We start from the raw sequence: 20,728 nt of genomic DNA on the forward strand, positions 1-20,728 counted from the left end.
GTTTGGGGATCAACCTCCTTTGGGTTGAATAACCGGGTGAGGGTTACCCAACTTAGCGAGTCGGTTGCCTTTTACCGCCTTTTCATCATCTGGTGCCAACTTTATCAATTTTTTTTTCTCAACCAGTCATCATGCATGTGAATCTGAATTATGCCAGATTGTATCAATAAACTACTCGAGGAGTACTTCTCAGGAGACAAGTACTATGGTGCAAATCTACATGTTAGACTCGTATTTCTTTTAGGGAACCAAGGGTGTTTAAACAAACCTCTTCTTGTCTAATTATTCCGAACTTCCTATCCTCAAACAATCCTCCCTTCATCTCTATATACTATTCCAGATCGCTCTTTAAGATCAAAACTCTTCAACAAAAATTAAAATTTCGGTCAAAATTTAGGAAGAACTCAATGTTTGGTTTTACACATCATAACAAAAATGTAGCAACCTGCCCTAAAAAATAAGCTTTTTAGAGTCGCCACCTATTCTGAAGGGCGAATAGGAAACCCTACGCAATTAAGAGATTGGGGTAAGTTATTATAATCAGGTCGAGGGAAGGTGTAAGGCACCCTCAACCCTTTCCTATTGGCTTTGAATCTAAGGGTCAAGTTTTATGGCTAGAATATTTAGGATAATACCTAAAGAAGTGAAAAGGGTGAAAATTGAGATTTGAACTGAATGGAGGTTTTGAGGAAGGGGACTCGCCTTGGTTATCTAAGTGCCTACGTATCTCCTAAAGGAGAATCAGAGTCAACGTAGTTCGGGCACATGGTTGTACGCCTTTGAATTAGTATGAGGTTGTTTGAAGGCTTTTTTGAATGGCCTGTCATAGTTTTAGAAGTTGCGAGTTGAAAGGCATTTTGAATTACCTTATCGTAGTTTTGAACATCGCAGAGATGGAAATCTATAGTATCTTGGTTTAGTGTGTTTTGTTTGGGCGTACAACCCTGGTTTGATATGTCACCGTTAGATGCGATGATCAATAGATTTGATCAGTATAGCTAACGGATTAAGAGGCATTGCTGGTTACTCAGATCGATAGATTGATCATCGCGGGCAGCAAATTAAATGTATTTTAATTTTATATTTTATTGCTTTATTCAGATACTTGATCAGTACGACATAGAGAGTCGACTAATTCGAAGGCGGGATGAAATAGATATTCATCCGCCATCTATCTGTTAAAGGGGAAGTTAGAATTGATGTTTTTATTATTGGATTTGATTAATTAAATTAATCGATTGTTAATCATTGCGACCAATAGGTTTAGTCGGAACGAGTAACAAATTAAATCCTAAAAACTTCGGCCAAGTGGCCAATGGGATTGGGCGAACCATAATGGACGAATAAACCTAGTTTTTTGTGATTTTTATAGTTAAAATAATTATATAGACTAATTCGATATAATCGAAATAATCGAAAGAAAAAACCCAACCCTATTCATGAGCCTAATCCTAATTTATATCTAATCCTAATTGTATAACGATCCTAATTTAATAAAAAAAATTATTGTATTACAATTAATCAAGATTAATTGTATAATAGTTATTAAAATAATTAAATAGAACCTGAAGCAATCCTGTGTGGGTGGCCCTTGAAACCCCATGGTAAGCCTTGCAAATCTGATGCGTTAGATTGGATTATAGGAGATCTAAGGGTCTGAATGTGAGGGTGTTTGGTGAGGCAGCGTGGAGATGTGAGTACTGGATCCTGGATTTGTCAATATACTAACAATGTTTGTCTTGGCCAGGATTTGAACCCTGGCATCCAAGGTTAACATCCACATGCCTTAACCAGTCAGCTGCGCCGTTTTTGTTGTTATATGTACACACCAAAACAAATATATTAAACAAATATGACATTGAAAACAAGTCAAAAGCTAACTAGACCGGGCCCCACACTTTCATGCGTGAACCAATGAGAAAGGCTGAGAGAGTTTGACTCAATTGACCCGCCAATCACGTTTTCACATGCCTGGAGAGAGACAGAGTGCCGTTTGACCGTCCACTAAGGGGACACCACGCGTGCCACGAGAAGCCTGCGAACCAGGGCTGCCGGACCGGAGTAAATCCGGTTGTCTTCTCCGATCTCCCAAAAGCTCCACCTGCAAAAACCACGAAATAAAAGACCAAAAGGGACCCTACCCCCCTAAATCGAGGGCTGCGGATTCATTGGTGATGTCAGTTTTTCCTGAAAATGCCTGGAAGAACGAATACGATGATGATCACAAGTCCATGGCTAACAATGGTGGAACGGGATTGTTGCGTGAACCTTGCGATTTAACCGGCCAGAAACGTTTCTAAATACTCATACAAGCCTCAGCAACCATTAATATGTCATGGAATACGTTTAAAGTAAGAGTTTTAAAATCTTATAACCTTACCAACCAGTGCAATCGTGAGGGCAGATCCTGGCACGTTTCAAGTCTGCAAACCGACTGGAGACACTTATTGATGACTTCAGGAAGAAGAAGCAACGGTCAGAATTGATTAGATTTCGCTGGGAAGGATTCTTTTGCGTGCCCTAAATTTTTGATTTTTTGGAAGCTTATACTAGGGTTTCTAGGCCAGCCTCTCGTCCCCCTTTCATCTGCATATTCTCTCATATATATATGTAGTGCATTAGGGTTGGAAAATTGGAATAAATCTATGATTGGCATGAGAAAAATTTTGTTTGAGAAAATCATGCAAACTTGCTATTTTGGTATCTATCATATCTCTTTCTCTCTCCACGAAATTCCCTTGATTTCTCCTAGATATATTGCTCCATATTTGATACAAATAAGATCTCACCTCAATCTTTGATTATTCTTATTATTTATTTAATTTAAATTCGATTTTTATGAATAAAACCTCAATATAATAAAATAAATAAGTAAGAAAAATGAAAAATGGAATTGTGGGCTCATAATTCACTCATGATCCTGTTTAGAAACTTAAACTAAGGCCCATTAGTTAAGAAAACCAAAATCACTTAGTTAGGGTTTTATGCATTTCTTGGATTTCGACCAACTTGTGCGCATCGTATCTCCCTCAATTTTAATCCTATGAATGCATTCTAGGACTTTTTAGAAAGCTCAAAGAGTCCTCTAAATGACCTTTTTGGTTTCATCTCAATTGAAGCTTCCATGCTCACGTTATGAGCTTTGACCTAAAAGGTGTTTTTCGTTGACTTTCAAAAGGACCTGTAATGTTTTTTGACCATATCTCTAAAATGAAGAATTTCTGGACTTGGCTTGTGAGAGTCAAAATTGTAGAGACCAGTCAAAGTTGAGTTGACTTTCTCCTTTAAAAACCCTAATTTGAACCTTTGCATTTGTTCATTTCTGAGTCTTTATTGATGGATCATGATCAACCTTTGATCAAATGATGGATACATCCTCACATACTTGATGTTGACCAAAAATCTTGAAGTTTTACTGTATTTTGACTATAGTTGACTTTTAGGTCAACGTAGTCGATTATTAATCATCTGAGCCATTGAGCGAGCAACCCTTGGAATAGAAGCTTGACTTTTGACATGGAGATGCTTTGATACATATGAGACACCTTGAGATCCATTTGAGACCCTCGATTAGGAGAGAGTGACTTGAATAAACCTTTGAACCTTGAGCCATTGAAGATGCATAGAGGAGGGCAAATTTTGGGGTATGACAGCTGCCCCTGTTCAATCTTCTTAAACCTAAAGAGTCGGATAGGCACGTCTGCCTATCGTGATCTAAAGGTAGAAGATGATTGAACACTGAAGTGCCCTAAAATTTGCATTTGTCGGGAAAAGTTCCGTGGGAGATGGGCTTAAAGATGCCACCCAAGGTAAACACCATTTTTCAGCATGTGAAGCAAATGCTTTTTTTGGAAGGGACCAGGTGCTTTTGATTGTAACATGGCCTGAGAAGGCAACCTGAGTTTTATGCAATGTTATGATGCATGCGATGTGTGATGCCATGAGCTTCCCGAAATAAATGAGAGCCATGTATGTATATGCACTATGTATGAATGAGGTATGTTAGCTGAATGATGCATGACTATTAGCTATGTTAGTTGAAGTATGTTAGTAAATTTTGAAAATGAAAAATAAAACCTTTGTTGATGATGTTTTGGAGAATATCACTGCCGAGGGACTCACGTGATAAACCCAATTGAAGAAACCTTTGAAAATCTTGTGCTCGAGCGTGAGAGAAAAGAACCGTCCTGCTAAAGCCTGAGTCTTACATAGCGAGGACTTGTAAGAGGGATCACTTGTTATGATTCTAACAAGCTCACCTGCACAATTAGGATAGTTTGCTAGGGTTATAGCAAACTCACCTGCACCAATAGGATCCTTTGCTAGGGTTATAGCAAACTCACCTGCACCATTAGGATAATTTGCGATGGTTATCGCAAAATCACCTGCACCATTAGGATAATTTGCGAGGGTTATCGCAAACTCACCTGCACCATTAGGATAATTTGCGAGGGTTATCGCAAACTCGCCTGCACCATTAGGATAATTTGCGAGGGTTATCGCAAACTCGCCTGCACCATTAGGATAATTTGCGAGGGTTATCGCAAACTCGCCTGCACCATTAGGATAATTTGTGAGGGTTATCGCAAACTCACCTGCACCATTAGGATAATTTGCGAGGGTCATCGCAAACTCGCCTGCACCATTAGGATAATTTGCGAGGGTCATTGCAAACTCACCTGCACCATTAGGATAATTTGCGAGGGTTATCGCAAACTCGCCTGCACCATTAGGATAATTTGCGAGGGTTATCGCAAACTCACCTGCACCATTAGGATAATTTGCGAGGGTTATCGCAAACTCACCTGCACCATTAGGATTATTTGCGAGGGTTATCACAAACTCACCTGCACCATTTGGATCATTTTCCCTGGTTCGGACAAATTTCACCTACACCATTTGGATCATTTGCCCTGGTTCGGACAAATTTCACCTGCACCATTTGGATCATTTGCCCTGGTTCGGACAAATTTACCTGCACCACAGGAATTATTTGCTATAGTTCTAGCAAACTTACCTGCACCAAAGGAATTACCTGCCATGGTTCTGACAAGCGTACCTGCATAAGAGGAGATCATTTGTTATAGTTCTAGCAAACTTACCTGTATCAAAGGAATTGCCTGCCCTGGTTCTGACAAGCGTAATTGCATGAAAAAGATTCACCTATTTGGAGACTCACGACTCGAGGGTCGGAGAAAGTAGCATGCCAAATATTCATGACTCGAGGGTCGGAAAGGAAACGATATGTTTAGAAACTCACGACTCGAGGGTCGGAAAACACACCTGTCACAACACGAGGGTTGGAAACTCACGACACGTGGGTCGGAAAATACACCTATCATAACACGAGGGTTTGAAATCTCACGACACGTGGGTCGGAAAATACACCTATCATAACAGGAGAGTTTGAAATCTCACGACACGTGGGTCGGAAAATACACCAATCACAACACGAGGGTTGGAAACTAGGCTTTGTAGTATGTGAATGCACTAGCTGATGCTGATGTCGATCCCAAGATTGTATCTCCTTATTGAATTTGTTTAAACCATATTTGCACCTACACCATAACTATGCTTATGCTGGCTTGGTAATGTTTATGTATGCGGGTAATGCTTATGCTTATATATATGTTGATTGATGTAGCGAGTGGAACGAAGTAATGTCTTCTATAAGACTACCTAAAAAGGTTTTCTGGAATGGATATGAAAATTTGTCTTAAAGGAGACTATCTGAAAAGATTTTTAGCAACGAATGAGGAATGTCTTTAAAGACGACTACTTGAAAAGGCTGAAAGATGTCTTAGGAAGGACTACCTAAAAAGGTTCTTAGCAAGGATAGAAATTTGTCTTAAAGAAGACTACCTAGAAAGGCTCTTAGAATGATGATGAATGTCTTAGAAAAGACTACCTAGAAAGGTTTTTAGAAGAGAATGTCTTAAAGAAGACTACCTAAAAAGGCTTAAAGATGTCTTAAAAAGACTTCCTAAAAAGGTTCCTGGAATGTCTTAAAGAAGACTACCTGAAAAGGTTCTTGGAAAGGATCGTAAGATTTGTCTTAAAGAAGACTACCTGAAAAGGTTCTTGGAAAGGATAAAATTTGTCTTAAAGAAGACTACCTGAAGAGGTTCTTAGAAAGGATAGAATATGTCTTAGAAAAGATTACCTGGACAGGCTGAAAAAATGTCTTAGAAAAGACCACCTAGAAAGGTTCGTAGAATGTCTTAAAGAAGACCACCTGAAGAGGTTCCTGAAAAGGATGACAAATTGTCTTAAAGAAGACTACCTAAAAAGGTACTTAGAAAAAGAATGTCCTGAAGAAGACTACCTATAAAGGGTCTTGGAAATGACGACGATTGTCTTAGAAAAGACTACCTAGAAAGGTTCTTTAGAAAAATAATGTCTTAAAGAAGACTACTCGAAAAGGTGTGATGTAATGTATCAACCAATGTATGTAATGCATGATTTTTATGCATTTGCATGATGCTCCAATGCTAGGTTGTTAGTAACCAAAAGCGTATATAGCTCGCTGGAGTTGTTGGTTTGTTTGATAAGATGGGGTGTGATGCTAGCGCAACTTCCCAATCCCTGTTTTTGTATTTGAAGATCGTAGTTAGGAGAAAAGATTTGTTCGATGTTGTAAGGTGCGAGAACGCATTTTCTTTTTGTGGTCTGTCTTGCCCCAGTTTGGGCTTTTGAATTACTCCACGCTTTTAACCTTTTGAGGTTCTCCATGTCTTTCACCTTTTGCAATTCGCACCTTTAACCTTTTCGAGGTTCTCCACACCTTTAACCTTTGTGGTTCTCCACACCTTATGGATTTGATATCCCATGCCCCAATGTTTAGTGGAAAAAAGGTGCCTATGATCTCCAAGCTATGAAGGAAGTGCCCCGGGAAATAACCTTGTCATATGCTTTGACGTTTAGATTGAAGGGTATGCCCCTGATCTCCAGGTTAAGGAAGGTTATCCATAGTGTTCTATCCTTTGAATTTGAATTCTTCCCATGTTTGACATGCCCCTGTTTGTTGCTGTTTCGAGATGTGCCCCAAGTCGATTGAACCTTTAGGATGAATGCCCCTAGTTAATAGGATCCTTGATCGCATGCCCCTGTAATCCTTGAAATTTTTCCCCTGTTTAGGAGAACCCTCTAGATGTGTTTCCCCCTATTCCAGAGTCTTTATTAGAAATGATCGACCAATTTTGAGATTTCCTTGATGCTAAGTGTATATTCGTAGATGACGTTGTACCCTTCGAGAAGTAACTCCAATGCGATGCGTATGCAAGTTTTGAAATAGAAGTCCGTTATGAATTAGGACTGGATGATTAGAAATGAATGCTTAAAGAAGCTTAGTGTTTAGAAATAGTTTTAACAAACCTAGGAGTCAGTATAACAAAATCCTGCTTAATATGCTTTCGTAGTTAACCTTGCCTCAATTAGGACTTTTGAATGTTGTAATTTGGTCTGGTTCACGGTTTTAAGAAACAATGGATATAAGGCTCAAAATTTATTTATCCCACCCCTTTCTCCTTGATGTTCTCCAAATCCTAAGAATTCGCCTAATCCAATGATTGCACTTTGTTTGCAAGAGAATCGCTTCAGTTTTGATGTTGAGCAGAAGCCTTAGTGGATATCCAAGCACTGATGAAAAATGTTGTAAAGATCCAAGCATAGAAGTGAAGCTTTGATGGTTTAGTAGTCACAATATTATCCTTCGTACTTTGCTTTTGTTTTGTTTTTTTATCCCTTATTTTTGCATGAATCAATTCCTTTGAATTTGATCCATCGGGATGCCCTAATTTTTGCCTAAGTCATTTTTGTTTTCTTTCATGAAATTTTCCATTTTGACTTAGCAGGCGTTTTTCTTTTGAATGCTCTTTTTGATATTTGTTCCTTGGATGTTGAATATTGAATATTGTGACTACCATGTTTAACTTTGATTTGTAAGCTTCGACTTTGATAACTTCCTCGATCTTGGATGATATATTGAGGAAGAAGATTGTTGCAAATGTTATCTCCATTGCTTCCTCAATCTTAGATGAATGCAAGGAAGAAACATATGCTTGAACCTTTGCTTTGAATTTTTCGCTTGAATCCTTGCTTAGATTGACTGATTCTCTTGACAACCAAAACATACTATTGAATTAATCGAAATCTACCCTGCCCCTGGTTGAAATCAAGGTTATTTTGAAAAAAAGGAACAAACTCCAACTCCTGGCTCGAGGGGGTAACGAGGGATTAACATCCTTATGTCTCTATTATTTGGGAACTGAAACAATGCCTGTACATCGTCGGTTCGGTCTTACATTAAAAGCATATGTTTAGCGAGACTTAGTTATTTGTATTCGTCATTCTCCCTTAAGTTTGTTAATAATTGAAAGTCGAAATTGAAAATAGAATAGAAGGGTGCGAGTGGAAAGTCGTAGTAGTGAGCGGATGAAGCGAACGAATTGATTTCGAAATATGCATGATTATTTTATTGAATTACTATTCGAAAGGTACAACGTTTTACATCAAATAGCATTTTGTGATCGTAGGAGTTACAACTCGAAAGATAAACCTATTAATCCTAAGGGCAATCTCCTTTGTGAGTCTGTTGACTATATCCTACTCCTTAGTTCATGGAATTTGTAGGAGTGAAGGGTAATCTCGAATTCTCCTTGGGCACGTCAAACCTGTCGGGAATGAATTGTTAGCGGTGGGTTTTCGTCGTATCGGAACTTCCTGAGTTTCCTTTGACTGAACCTCTTTTGCTTTTTCTAAAGGATAGTATCACACTATTTGCAACCTCCAGAGTTTGTAGACTGATAAAGGAAATCTAGGACCCTTTTGCCCCTTGGTGGGGAGTTAACGTATATCGCCTTCCCTCCATCGTAGTTATGCGTCTTTGTTCAGGATATTGCCCCAGTTGGACTAATTCTTGCTCCCCGAGTTATCGTAGAGCGTCCTTGTAAATTTGATGTGTTCTAAGATGAACCCCTTTATGGCTAGATACCCCTTGAGTGTATCTATGAGGGAACTCTTTTGTTGAACTAATGCTTGCTCGACGATAGTCTTTGTTGTATTTATAATCTTGTTTCGAAAAAAGCATGAACACGTGGTTGGCATAGTGGAAGACATCCTCTCTTTTTTTAGCAAGACCAAGATCTTTTTAATCTCCTTTCTCCATAGTTTCTGATCCCTTTTGATTTCTTTGAGAGTTTCGGGAAACTGGCTAGCATGGTAAGTATGGATGCGGGCGAAGATAGAAATGCAAATGCAAATGTATGGATGCATGAAAATGCGTATGCAAAAGACTCCTTTCTTTTTTTTTTTTGCGTATGGTGATTCCTTATATGCAATGCAAGCGCGCGAGATAAATAATCCTAAGGATAGCCTATGTGGATCTAGAGGTGACATTGGACCTTAGCAAAATCATTGCAAGTTAGATATTATGACACGTTAATAGGAATCCCTTAGATCAAGGGGTACACGGAAAGTAGCAACTGATGACCGTTTAGGACGGTCACAAAGTTTCATGACCTTCGAGAGGTCGTTCGACGTGTAATTACAAAGTTGTCCCTAGTGGGAAGGTTCTCTATGCGGAACACAACCTATCTAAAGACGATATTGGGTAAATAGACATCCCTACAGGCTAGGGATGAAAGATGCACAGATGGAGACTCAAACCCTACAAGTTAGAGGGTGCGCGAGGATGAGCACGGGGTGACCGTTCGAGAAGGTCATTTGATCTCATGGCCATCGAGAAGCCAATCGACGTGCATGAATGGAAATGTCCTTCATGCGAAGGATGCGATTTTAGAAATTGAATCCCTACAGGCTAGGGAACGCGTAGATGGAAGCACGAGGTGATCGTTCGAGACAGTCACTAAATCTCATACCCATTGAGAGGCCAATCGACGTGCGTAAATGGAGATGTCCCTCGTGGGAAGGACACGTAGTTGTAAAAGTACAAGGATATAAAAATAAAATCCCTACAGGTTAGGGAATGCATAGATGGTGATGTCCTTCGTGGGAAAGACGTAGTGTTAGGAATTAGAGTCCCTACAGGCTAGGGAATACGTAGGGATACCTATGAAATTAAAACGCATAGATATTTGAAATATATAAATTGCAAACATATAATGAGCACAGAAGCACAAAAGTCCTAGGTTCATAGGTTCGACGTAGCGGCTTTAGGGAGCGTACCCTTTCCATGGGAGTGTTCTAGAAGGTCTCATGGGGTCGTTCGTAGCCTCCGAGACTTTTTGTCTCTTTGGATTTTAGAACAACTCATTTTATCCATGAGGTTCGAATTTTTGGGGTAGGTGATAACACGATTTTATATCGTATATTTAGCTTGAAATTCATAGATATTTATAGCATTTTCCGTTTATTATATTGATTTATTATGATATTACGCGTGTATTTGCTTTGTTTCAGGTTTTACACTCTTATTATGACTAATTGCGAAAAAGAGAAGAAATGGAGCTAAAACGACCCATATCTATGCCTAAAAGACGAAAAATAGGTGCTGAAGTAAAAAGGGAGTGCAAATAAAGCCCAAGTGTGCTGAAAGAGACCCAAAGACCCAATGAAGAAATCCAGCCCACGAAGGAAAGCAGCCCAATGCACACAAGTAAGAGGAGACGCACGTCTCCAACGTCCCTATGCCACATCAGCAAAAGGGAGACGCATGTCTCCATTTCCCTGAAGTTTCTCCACTTGAGACGCACGTCTCAAGTCACGTGCCCAGTCTTCCTGAAGAATCGGAGACGCACGTCTCCAAGCCAGTCTGTTGGAAGCTCCTCTTTTCACGCAAAGCAACTGCAAAGCATCCCCTATAAATAGAAGCAGTCACTTCAGTCCAAAGTGTTCGATTACCTACTAACGAAGTGCTGCCGAAATTGTACCGCGAATCATATTTTTCATTCTGCTTTCATTCAAACACTTATTTTCTCACAATGATTTCTACACCGGAAATTGTTGTGAACTTTTTATAAATCTAGCCTTACGTTAGATTTATCGTTTTTATTTCCTTGTTTTATTTTCTGCCCGTTTAAATTCCGAAGAACGATCCAGCCAACCTGTGGTGGAGGTTCGATACTTGAAGATTTACTTGCCATTTATTTAATTCAGGTTTAATATTTACCGCCTTATTTATATGTTTATTTGCATGATATATTGTATGCCTATTAACATGCCTATTATTATAAACCGAATCTATTTATGCATGCTTAACCATATTAATATGTCTGGCTAAATTACTAAGGTGTCGGTATGTAGAGTAAGTTAACCGAGGGATCCGAAATAAATTGGCTTAATTATGTTTTATTAAATATCAATTATTTTTGGTTTATATGTCTAGTTTAATTAGTGAGTCTTAAAACCAATAGAGCGAAAGTTTGAGGGGTTAAGACGGTCAAAGGTTAAAATCAATAGAGCGAAAGTTTGAGATCTTTAACCAGATAGTAGACATAGGACATTAGTTTTAAGGATGGCGAAAGCGTATTAAAACTAATTGGGACTTATTTATTTTCAAAAATTGTTTTTACACCCGAGCGGGATGGCGAAAGCGTATGTTAGGGATGTTAGCTTGTTCCGAGTCAATAGAGCGAAAGTTTGAGATTAGGAGATTTAAATAGATAACAACTTCATAAAATAGGCATTTTATTAATTACGTTGTTTCCAAAAAGCTCTTCTAAAATCTAATGGGATGACGAAAGCGTACATTAGGATTAGGATAGTAATCTGAATCAACAGAGCGAAAGTTTGAGACGAGGATTTTAAATCAATTTAATTAGTAAAGATTTTTAATTAAATTATGCAAAAGCCAATGGACCTTCGGATTACCTTAAGTTAAACGAAATACATACTGATACCTGTCTTTTATTATATTCTTTATTTCTCACTATCACTATCCCTTAGGAACAATCAAAATTTTAGTAGCCCTAACTTTACATAGTAACCTTAGATAATGGTAGATCGATTCATAGTCCCTGTGGATTCGATATCTTTTAAAACTACACGACACGACTGTGCACTTGCAGTCATCAGATTTATAGACACGTAAAGTCGCGATCAAGTTTTTGGCGCCGTTGCCGGGGACTATTTAAGTCGATATCGTAACTCACTGTTACACCGTAGAGACTAGGACAATTCTTCCCTTTCTTTCTGAACGATTGTATGCCAAATACTCGTTCACAAGGAGGAGATTTAATACAACGAATTAACGAGATCGAACGTTTCATTAACGTCAAACGTCGAGCTCGCAATCTTCCCGAAGTAGCACCAATTCCTATTAATCAGGAATTGACTTTTACTGATCAAATCAATCAAATTATCCCGAAGTTAGAGATGGCTGCTATTCGTCCTCTTAGAGACTATGCCGCTCCTTCGCGCGCTGAACCGCACTCAAGTATCGCACCACCTGCGATTGAGGCAAACAATTTCGAACTGAAACCTTCGTTGGTCCAAGCTGTTCAACATAACCAATTCTCTGGAAGCCCTGTGGACGACCCTAACCTTCATTTATCTGTGTTCGTGCAATACGCCGACACTATCAAAGCTAACAACGTTATACCCGAAGCTATTCGATTACGTCTCTTTCCTTTCTCCTTGAGAGATAGAGCTAGAGCGTGGCTTCAATCCCTGCCTTCTAATTCCATAACTACATGGGACGAATTGAAGAGAGTATTCTTAGCGAGATACTTTCCGCCTAGCAAAATTGCTATGCTTAGAGGTCAAATCAACGGATTTACCCAGAAAGATAATGAATCACTCTTCGAAGCTTGGGAACGTTACAAGGACATGCTTAGAATATGCCCTCATCATGGACTCGAACCATGGCTGATCATCCATACTTTCTATGGTGGTCTCTTATATAACACTAAAATGACTATAGATGCCGCTGCTGGCGGAGCATTATTGGACAAACCCCATGATGAAGCATACAAACTCATAGAGAACATGGCACAAAACCATTACCAATGAGGTGGAGAACGAGCCGCTCTAGAGAAAACCCAAACCAAAGGAGGAATGTACGAAGTAAGTGGTATAGACCGCGTTAACGCTAAAGTAGACGCTTTAACTCAAAAGATCGAGAACTTAACCATCACTCCTTCAGCCACCGCTGCTGCTGTAACACCTAACTGCGAGATCTGTGGATTGACTGGACATGTAGTTGCCGAATGTCAACTCTTGACTGGAGTCCCGTCTGATCAAGTAAACTATGCTCAAGGAAACCCTTATTCTAACACGTACAACCCTGGATGGAAAAACCACCCGAACTTTTCTTATAAGAACAACAATGCGTTGTACGCACCTGGACAAGCACCTGCTGTACCACCTGGCTACCAAAAAGCGCATGTAGCTGCTCAAAATACCCCTAGGAAGTCGAATCTAGAAATCATGATGGAGAATTTTATAGCTTCCCAACAACAAACCAATAAAGACTTCCTGAACCAAAACATCCACAACAACGAGCAACTAAAACAACTATCGAACAAAGTAGATGCCTTAGCTACTCATAACAAAATACTAGAAACTCAAATCTCACAAGTAGCCCAACAACAAGCACCTACTGCTGGCCCTGCTGGCACGTTTCCTGCTCAACCACAACCTAATCCTAAAGGACATGCGAACGCAATAACACTACGAAGTGGAACGAATTACGATGGACCCATTGATCCTAGAACTCAAAACGTACCCATGTCACAACAAGAGCCAAAGGAAACCCAAAAGACATCAACTGATGACCAAACTGCTAAGACTAAAGAGAACAATAACGAAGTGGAACCTGAAAAAGAGAAACCTTATGTTCCATCACCACCTTATAAGCCACCAATTCCTTACCCTCAGAGATTAGCTAAATCAAAAACCGAAGCGCAATTTAAAAGATTTGTAGAACTTCTGAAACAATTAAACATAACCATACCATTCACAGAAGCCATAACTGAAATGCCTTCGTACGCTAAATTCCTAAAAGAAATCTTATCAAACAAAAAGAAACTCGAGGATAACGAAACCGTAACGCTTACCGCTGAATGTAGCGCTATCATCCAAAATAACATGCCTCCAAAACTGAAAGACCCTGGTAGTTTCTCTATACCCTGCGTAATAGGTAAAACCATTATAGAGAAGGCCTTGTGCGATTTAGGAGCTAGTGTTAGTTTGATGCCTCTTTCAACCTGTAAGAAACTAAATCTAGGTGAGCTTAAAGCAACGAGAATGTCTCTTCAACTAGCTGACCGTTCAGTTAAATACCCTGTAGGAATGTTAGAGAATATCCCTGTTCGTGTAGGTCAATTCTACATCCCAACCGACTTCATCATAATGGATATCCAAGAAGATTCTAACATCCCGATCATATTAGGAAGACCATTCTTAGCAACCGCTGGTGCAATTATAGATGTAAAGCGAGGAAAGCTTACTTTCGAAGTAGGAGAAGAGAAAATAGAATTTATCCTTTCCCAATTCCTAAAAGCACCTTCTATAATTGACACATGCTGTTCTGCTGACATAATCGACGAGTGTGTCAAAGAAATAAAATCCGAACCAAATAAGGAAACTGAGATCCTAAGAATTCCTATGCCGCCAATTTTTGAAGATGACAACTGGCGTGAGGAATATCAAGATGACCACCTGAGTGAATGCTTAGCTTTAACTCCCGATCCTATACCTGGACCTAAGAAACTTGCTATAGAGCTGAAAACACTTCCTACCGATCTTAGATACGAATTTCTAGACGAAGAACTAAACCGACCAGTTATAGTGAACGCCAACTTAGGACGAACCGAGACTGAAAAATTACTTAATGTCCTAAGAAAATACCCAACCGCTTTAGGATATAACATATCAGATCTGAAAGGAATAAGTCCTTCCCTCTGTATGCACCGCATTATGCTCGAAGACGATAGTAAAACCTCTAGGGAACATCAAAGGCGGATAAATCCTATTATGAGCGATGTGGTTAAAAAGGAAATCCAAAAACTGCTAGAAGCCGGAATAATATATCCTATATCCGATAGTAAATGGGTTAGCCCTGTTCACGTCGTACCAAAGAAAGAAGGAGTTACTGTAATCACTAACGCTAAAGGCGAATCTGTAGCACAACGTACCCAAACTGGATGGAGAATGTGCATTGACTATAGGAAGCTAAACAAAGCTACCCGAAAAGACCATTTCCCTTTACCTTTCATAGATCAAATGCTCGAACGCCTAGCTAAACACTCGCATTTCTGTTATCTGGATGGATACTCCGGATTTTTCCAAATTCCTATCCACCCTGACGACCAAGAGAAGACCACGTTTACCGGTCCTTATGGTACATTCGCTTATAGACGAATGCCTTTTGGACTATGCAATGCACCCGCGACCTTCCAAAGATGCATGATGGCAATATTTGCCGACTTCCTAGATGGAATAATGGAGGTCTTTATGGACGACTTCTCTGTCTGTGGAGGAAGTTTCGAAACATGTTTAGAGAACCTTGAACTGGTACTTAAACGATGCGTAAGCGTTAACCTAGTCCTTAATTGGGAAAAATGCCATTTCATGGTTCGACAAGGAATTGTACTTGGACACATCGTATCCGATAGAAGGATCGAAGTAGATAAAGCTAAAATTGAAATTATCGAAAACCTTCAACCTCCCAAAACCGTTAGAGAAATAAGAAGTTTTCTGGGACACGCTGGTTTTTACCGACGTTTCATTAAGGATTTCTCTAAAATTACAAAACCCTTAACTGAACTACTAATGAAAGACGCCGAATTCATTTTTACCGATAAATGCACTGAAGCATTTCATACGCTTAAACGAGCATTAATCTCTGCGCCAATTATGCAACCTCCCGACTGGAATGAGCCTTTCGAAATAATGTGTGACGCGAGTGATTATGCTGTAGGAGCCGTTCTAGGGCAAAGAAAAGATAAGAAACTACATGTCATATACTATGCGAGTAGAACCCTAGACGAAGCTCAAATGAATTATGCCACGACAGAAAAAGAATTGTTAGCTGTCGTATTTGCACTAGACAAGTTCCGTTCTTACCTGGTAGGAGCCAAAATAATCATATACACTGACCATGCCGCCATTAGGTACCTCCTAACCAAAAAGGACGCCAAACCAAGACTTTTGAGATGGATCTTGTTACTACAAGAGTTCGACCTGGAAATTAAAGATAAAAAGGGTACTGAAAATGTCGTAGCAGATCACCTCTCTCGATTGGAAAATCTAAAACCCGAACAAGTACCAATTGACGATGATTTCCCTTATGAAAGACTCATCGCTCAATTAGAAGCAAATGAATTCGAACCATACCATCCAAACGCTGAAACCAACAACTTAGCTGAAATAGCTTTAGCCCGCTCTGACACACCTTGGTATGCAGATTTCGTAAACTACTTAGCTGCTGGTGTGCTTCCTCCTGATCTAAGTTACCAACAGAAGAAGAAATTCTTCCATGACCTAAAACATTACTATTGGGACGACCCACTCCTGTTCAAAAGAGGCCCCGATGGAATCTTTAGACGTTGTGTACCCGAGGAAGAAATAGGAAGCATAATAACACACTGCCATTCTGCACCGTGTGGAGGACACCATAGCACATCTAGAACCTGCGCCAAAATCCTTCAATCTGGACTTTTCTGGCCCAACCTGTGGAAAGACGTTTATTTTGCTGTACTAAACTGTGATAGATGCCAACGAACCGGAAACATTTCAAGACGTGATGAAATGCCTCAAAAAGGCATTCTTAAAGTAGAAATATTTGACGTCTGGGGAATAGACTTTATGGGACCGTTTCCGTCATCGTTTGGAAATCAATATATACTCGTAGCTGTCGATTACGTTTCAAAATGGATAGAGGCTATCGCTTCTCCTACAAACGATACGCGAGTAGTTATCAAACTCTTCAAAAACGTCATCTTCCCTAGGTTCGGTGTGCCAAGATTGGTAATTAGCGATGGTGGTTCCCATTTCATTTCAAGAATACTTGAGAAACTCCTTCGAAAATATGGAGTAAATCATCGAATAGCTACACCATACCATCCACAAACAAGCGGACAAGTAGAAGTATCCAACCGCGAAATAAAAAAAATATTGGAGAAAACTGTCGCTATATCTAGGAAAGATTGGTCAACCAAGCTAAATGAAGCTTTATGGGCTTATAGAACAGCTTTCAAAACTCCAATAGGAACTACCCCATTCAAACTCGTTTATGGAAAATCATGCCACCTACCGGTAGAGTTAGAACATAAAGCCTATTGGGCCATTAAGAACTTAAACCTAAACTACACTGCCGCTGGTGAGAGACGACTACTAGACATAAACGAATTGGAAGAACTCAGACAAGACGCTTACGAAAACGCCAAAATCTATAAAGAGAGAACGAAAAAATGGCACGACAAGCGTATATCTAGGAAAAATTTTAGCATAGGCGATAAAGTACTTTTATTTAATTCGAGACTAAAATTATTTCCTGGTAAGTTACGATCTAGATGGTCTGGCCCTTTCGAAATAACTAACATATTTCCGAGTGGAGCGATTGAAATCAAAGGAGAAACCGTCAAACCTTTTGTCGTAAATGGGCAACGTCTAAAGTATTACCATCATCTCGAACACGATGAAAACATCAAAGTTTTTAAACTTGACGAGCTGCCCGCTCTCTCGAAAAAATAGTTTTCTATTTTTAAAATCGTCGAGCTTACGACATAAAACAAAGCGCTTGGTGGGAGACAACCCACATTTATTTATTCTTTTATTTTATTTTATTTCTATTTTTAACCTTTTAATTTTCATTTAAATAATCTATTCTATTTTTAATTATTTTAATTTTAATCACTTTTACTTTTTTCATACATCTTATAATAATTATTATAATTATAACTGATATCTTAATTCGAGAAAATATTTCCTTTTTATAATTATATTTATTATTATAACTTATTACTTAATTTTATTTTTATTTTTATTTTAAATAAACACTAGCCTAGTTCTAACTTAATCTTAATATTTTCAACTTCTAGGTTTTTCTTAACTACTAACTAAGATGCAAGAAGTCGATAATATGGAAGTTCTGTTCCGTGGTAGAGGACAAGAAGCAAGATTTGATAAGCTGGCTGAAAGACAAATGGATTTGACTTGCTACCCTCACCAACCGACTATGGTACGACTTGGTATCGAAGAAAGCGTTTTGCACCTGCTAAACCAAATTGGTTGGACTGGTTCTCACCTGTTCCGCAAGTTTAGTACCTATCGGAAGCTCACTCTGGAATTCTTGAGCTCCCTGACCTATCTTCCTAACCTTGGACAAGGACTGAGAAAAGGAGTCATTCTCTTTAGACTCTTTGGTATGGAATTTAATTTTTGCATCCGAGATTTTGCTGAAATGCTAGAGCTACCTCATGGATCAGATGCATACACCACAGTAGCTGAAGACAGTCTTGCTTACTGGGAGTTGGAAAGATACTGGGGCAAGATCACTGGAAACGACAACCCTGAAGAGAACGAATTCCAATCTGAGAACATCCATAACCCCGCTTCCAGATACTTCCATAAGATCATTGCTCACTACATCTTTGGAAAACCTGATAATATCACTGAAGTTTCTAGAGAAGAGTTATTCATCATGTTCTGCTCCTCTCAGAACCGCCCGGTCAATGCCATCGCCTTCATGCTAACAAACTTCGAGCGCATCACGCAAGACGAAGTTTCACCTATTAGGATCGGCGGATTTGTCACTATGATTGCTAATGCCATAGGAATGAGAGTACCTTTGCTTAGATTGACACCTCTTGGTTCCCACAATTCTATGGACATTCATTTCTGCTTTAACCGAGGTATCATCGGTAACCTTGGACCTGATCAGTTTGATTTACTCGTTGATAACAAAGTATTGGATCAGGATCACTTTACTGAGCCCAAGGACGAGTGTGCACAACCCTGCTAATTGGCTTTACTATGGTCAGATTCCTGAGAGAGAACCCTCACTTGAAACCCCTCAAGCTTATGAACATTTTGATGAGGAAATGCACGTATCAGAATCTGAGCCTGACACTCCTCCTGGATACTATGACCCTAATCCTGAAGATGAACCCATTCCTGATTATGAACCTCTTTCTGAAGATGAACCTATACCTGAGTATGAGCCTGAAACTCCCTCTGAAGATTCTGTTGATGATTACACTGTTGATATGACTGATGTCGAGCCCGAGCAACAACAACCCGCTGCATCCACCGCATCAGTGAATCAAAGAATGCCTAATCTGAACACGCACGAGCAAGCCATCACTGCACTGCAACAAGATGTACAACATGTGCGCAACGAGCTTCACACTTTGCAAATGCATTTCTTCGATTTCATCGACACCGTCAATGCTCAGTTCGACGACGTCTTCAAACACATTTATTCTAATGTGCACAACAATAGACGTGGCTAGATGTTACCGTTTAGATTATTAGATTTTATTTCTAGTTTTAGTAATTTCAAATTCCTAGTTTAGAATTTAATTTTCTGCACTTCTGCATTCTGCTCCTGTTAACACTCAGTGCCGGTTTAATTTTAAATGCAATATTCTATTTATTAGTGCTACTGTGTTTTACTGCATTACTATTAACTGCCATATATTCCTGGTTACCATTATTTTTGCTGTTTATAGTATGAAACAATGACACTGTTCTGAACTATTATCCCATACTTATTGTTATCTGTCAGAACCTGTCTAGACCATTGCATGCGTGGAGATCACCTCCCTAAGCTAGGAGACGCACGTCTCCACCTCTGTGGGACCAGACCTCAGCATGCAAAGGACAGGAGACGCACGTCTCCATGCCCTGTCCCCCAGTAGACTGACTGCCTGAGACGCGCGTCTCCCAAGGCCAGCAGTCTGCACCATTTGACCACGCATAAAGACCATCTTTATTCCCTCTTGAATTTGAATTTCAAAATTCATCATTCAATCTTCCTCATTCTTCCCCTTATTTATTCCATTTAAACACCATAAACATCATTCATCCTCCATCATTTACCTCTTAATTCTTCATCATTTCCCAATCTTCTATTCCATTCAAACTTCAAACACCACCATTAATTCATTTTAATTCTACATTAACCTCACCATTCTCAAACCTCACTATAAAACCACACCACCACCACTCTTACTTTTCACAACCTTCATACCATTTTCTACCATTCTACTCTCATTTCTATTTTCCATTTTCTAAACTCACCATGCCTCCACGTTCAATCATCCATAGTGTACGTCCTGAGAGACCACCACCCGACCTTTCAAATATTATTTTCCGAGAAGACGACAATGATGCTCAACGAACCAAATACCTCGCTTTCTGTGAACGTTCGGTTGTTCCCACAAAATTTGTGAACATCGAATGTCTAGAAACTCTAGGCCTCATTGATGGTGTCACCCGTTTACTCACTAAATCTAGCCTACACCATCTTTGTACCGAACCCGTACCTACTTACGAGCCGCTCGTCTTAGAGTTCTTGAGTTCTTTCACCTACGACACTCATTCTAATCAACCACTCTCAACCGGTAGCATCCAATTTCGGATGTTCAACCGTGAATATACTTTGGATCAGGAAGTAGTGGCTACGTACTTGCACTTTAATACGTCACCAAATGCTCTCCGTACTATATTTCAAGAACTCAATGGTCGACCTTGGGAAGAATTAGCTTTCGAATTTTGGTTTAATCTCACTGGCGAAGTTCCTACCGGTTGGAGAGCTCTACAT

General features: G+C 39.5%; 1 protein-coding gene and 1 non-coding gene across 2 annotated transcripts; one reads left to right on the top strand and one right to left on the bottom strand.

Annotated features, from left to right (window-relative positions):
- Window positions 1-12,708: 12,708 nt before the first annotated feature.
- LOC131654289 (small nucleolar RNA R71) lies at window positions 12,709-12,815 on the bottom strand. Its single transcript, XR_009299331.1, has one exon. It is a non-coding gene; the product is annotated as a small nucleolar RNA R71 (small nucleolar RNA).
- Window positions 12,816-13,809: 994 nt separating this feature from the next.
- LOC131646557 (uncharacterized) lies at window positions 13,810-14,478 on the top strand (the record flags this gene model as incomplete). The annotated part of the gene is made up of 2 exons (XM_058916567.1): window positions 13,810-13,947; window positions 13,993-14,478. Coding segments are annotated over 2 exons (624 nt in total), but the record flags the coding sequence as incomplete, so codon positions are not given.
- Window positions 14,479-20,728: the final 6,250 nt, after the last annotated feature.

This window comes from Vicia villosa, linkage group LG2 (assembly GCF_029867415.1).
Source record: "Vicia villosa cultivar HV-30 ecotype Madison, WI linkage group LG2, Vvil1.0, whole genome shotgun sequence".
NCBI lineage: Eukaryota > Viridiplantae > Streptophyta > Magnoliopsida > Fabales > Fabaceae > Vicia > Vicia villosa.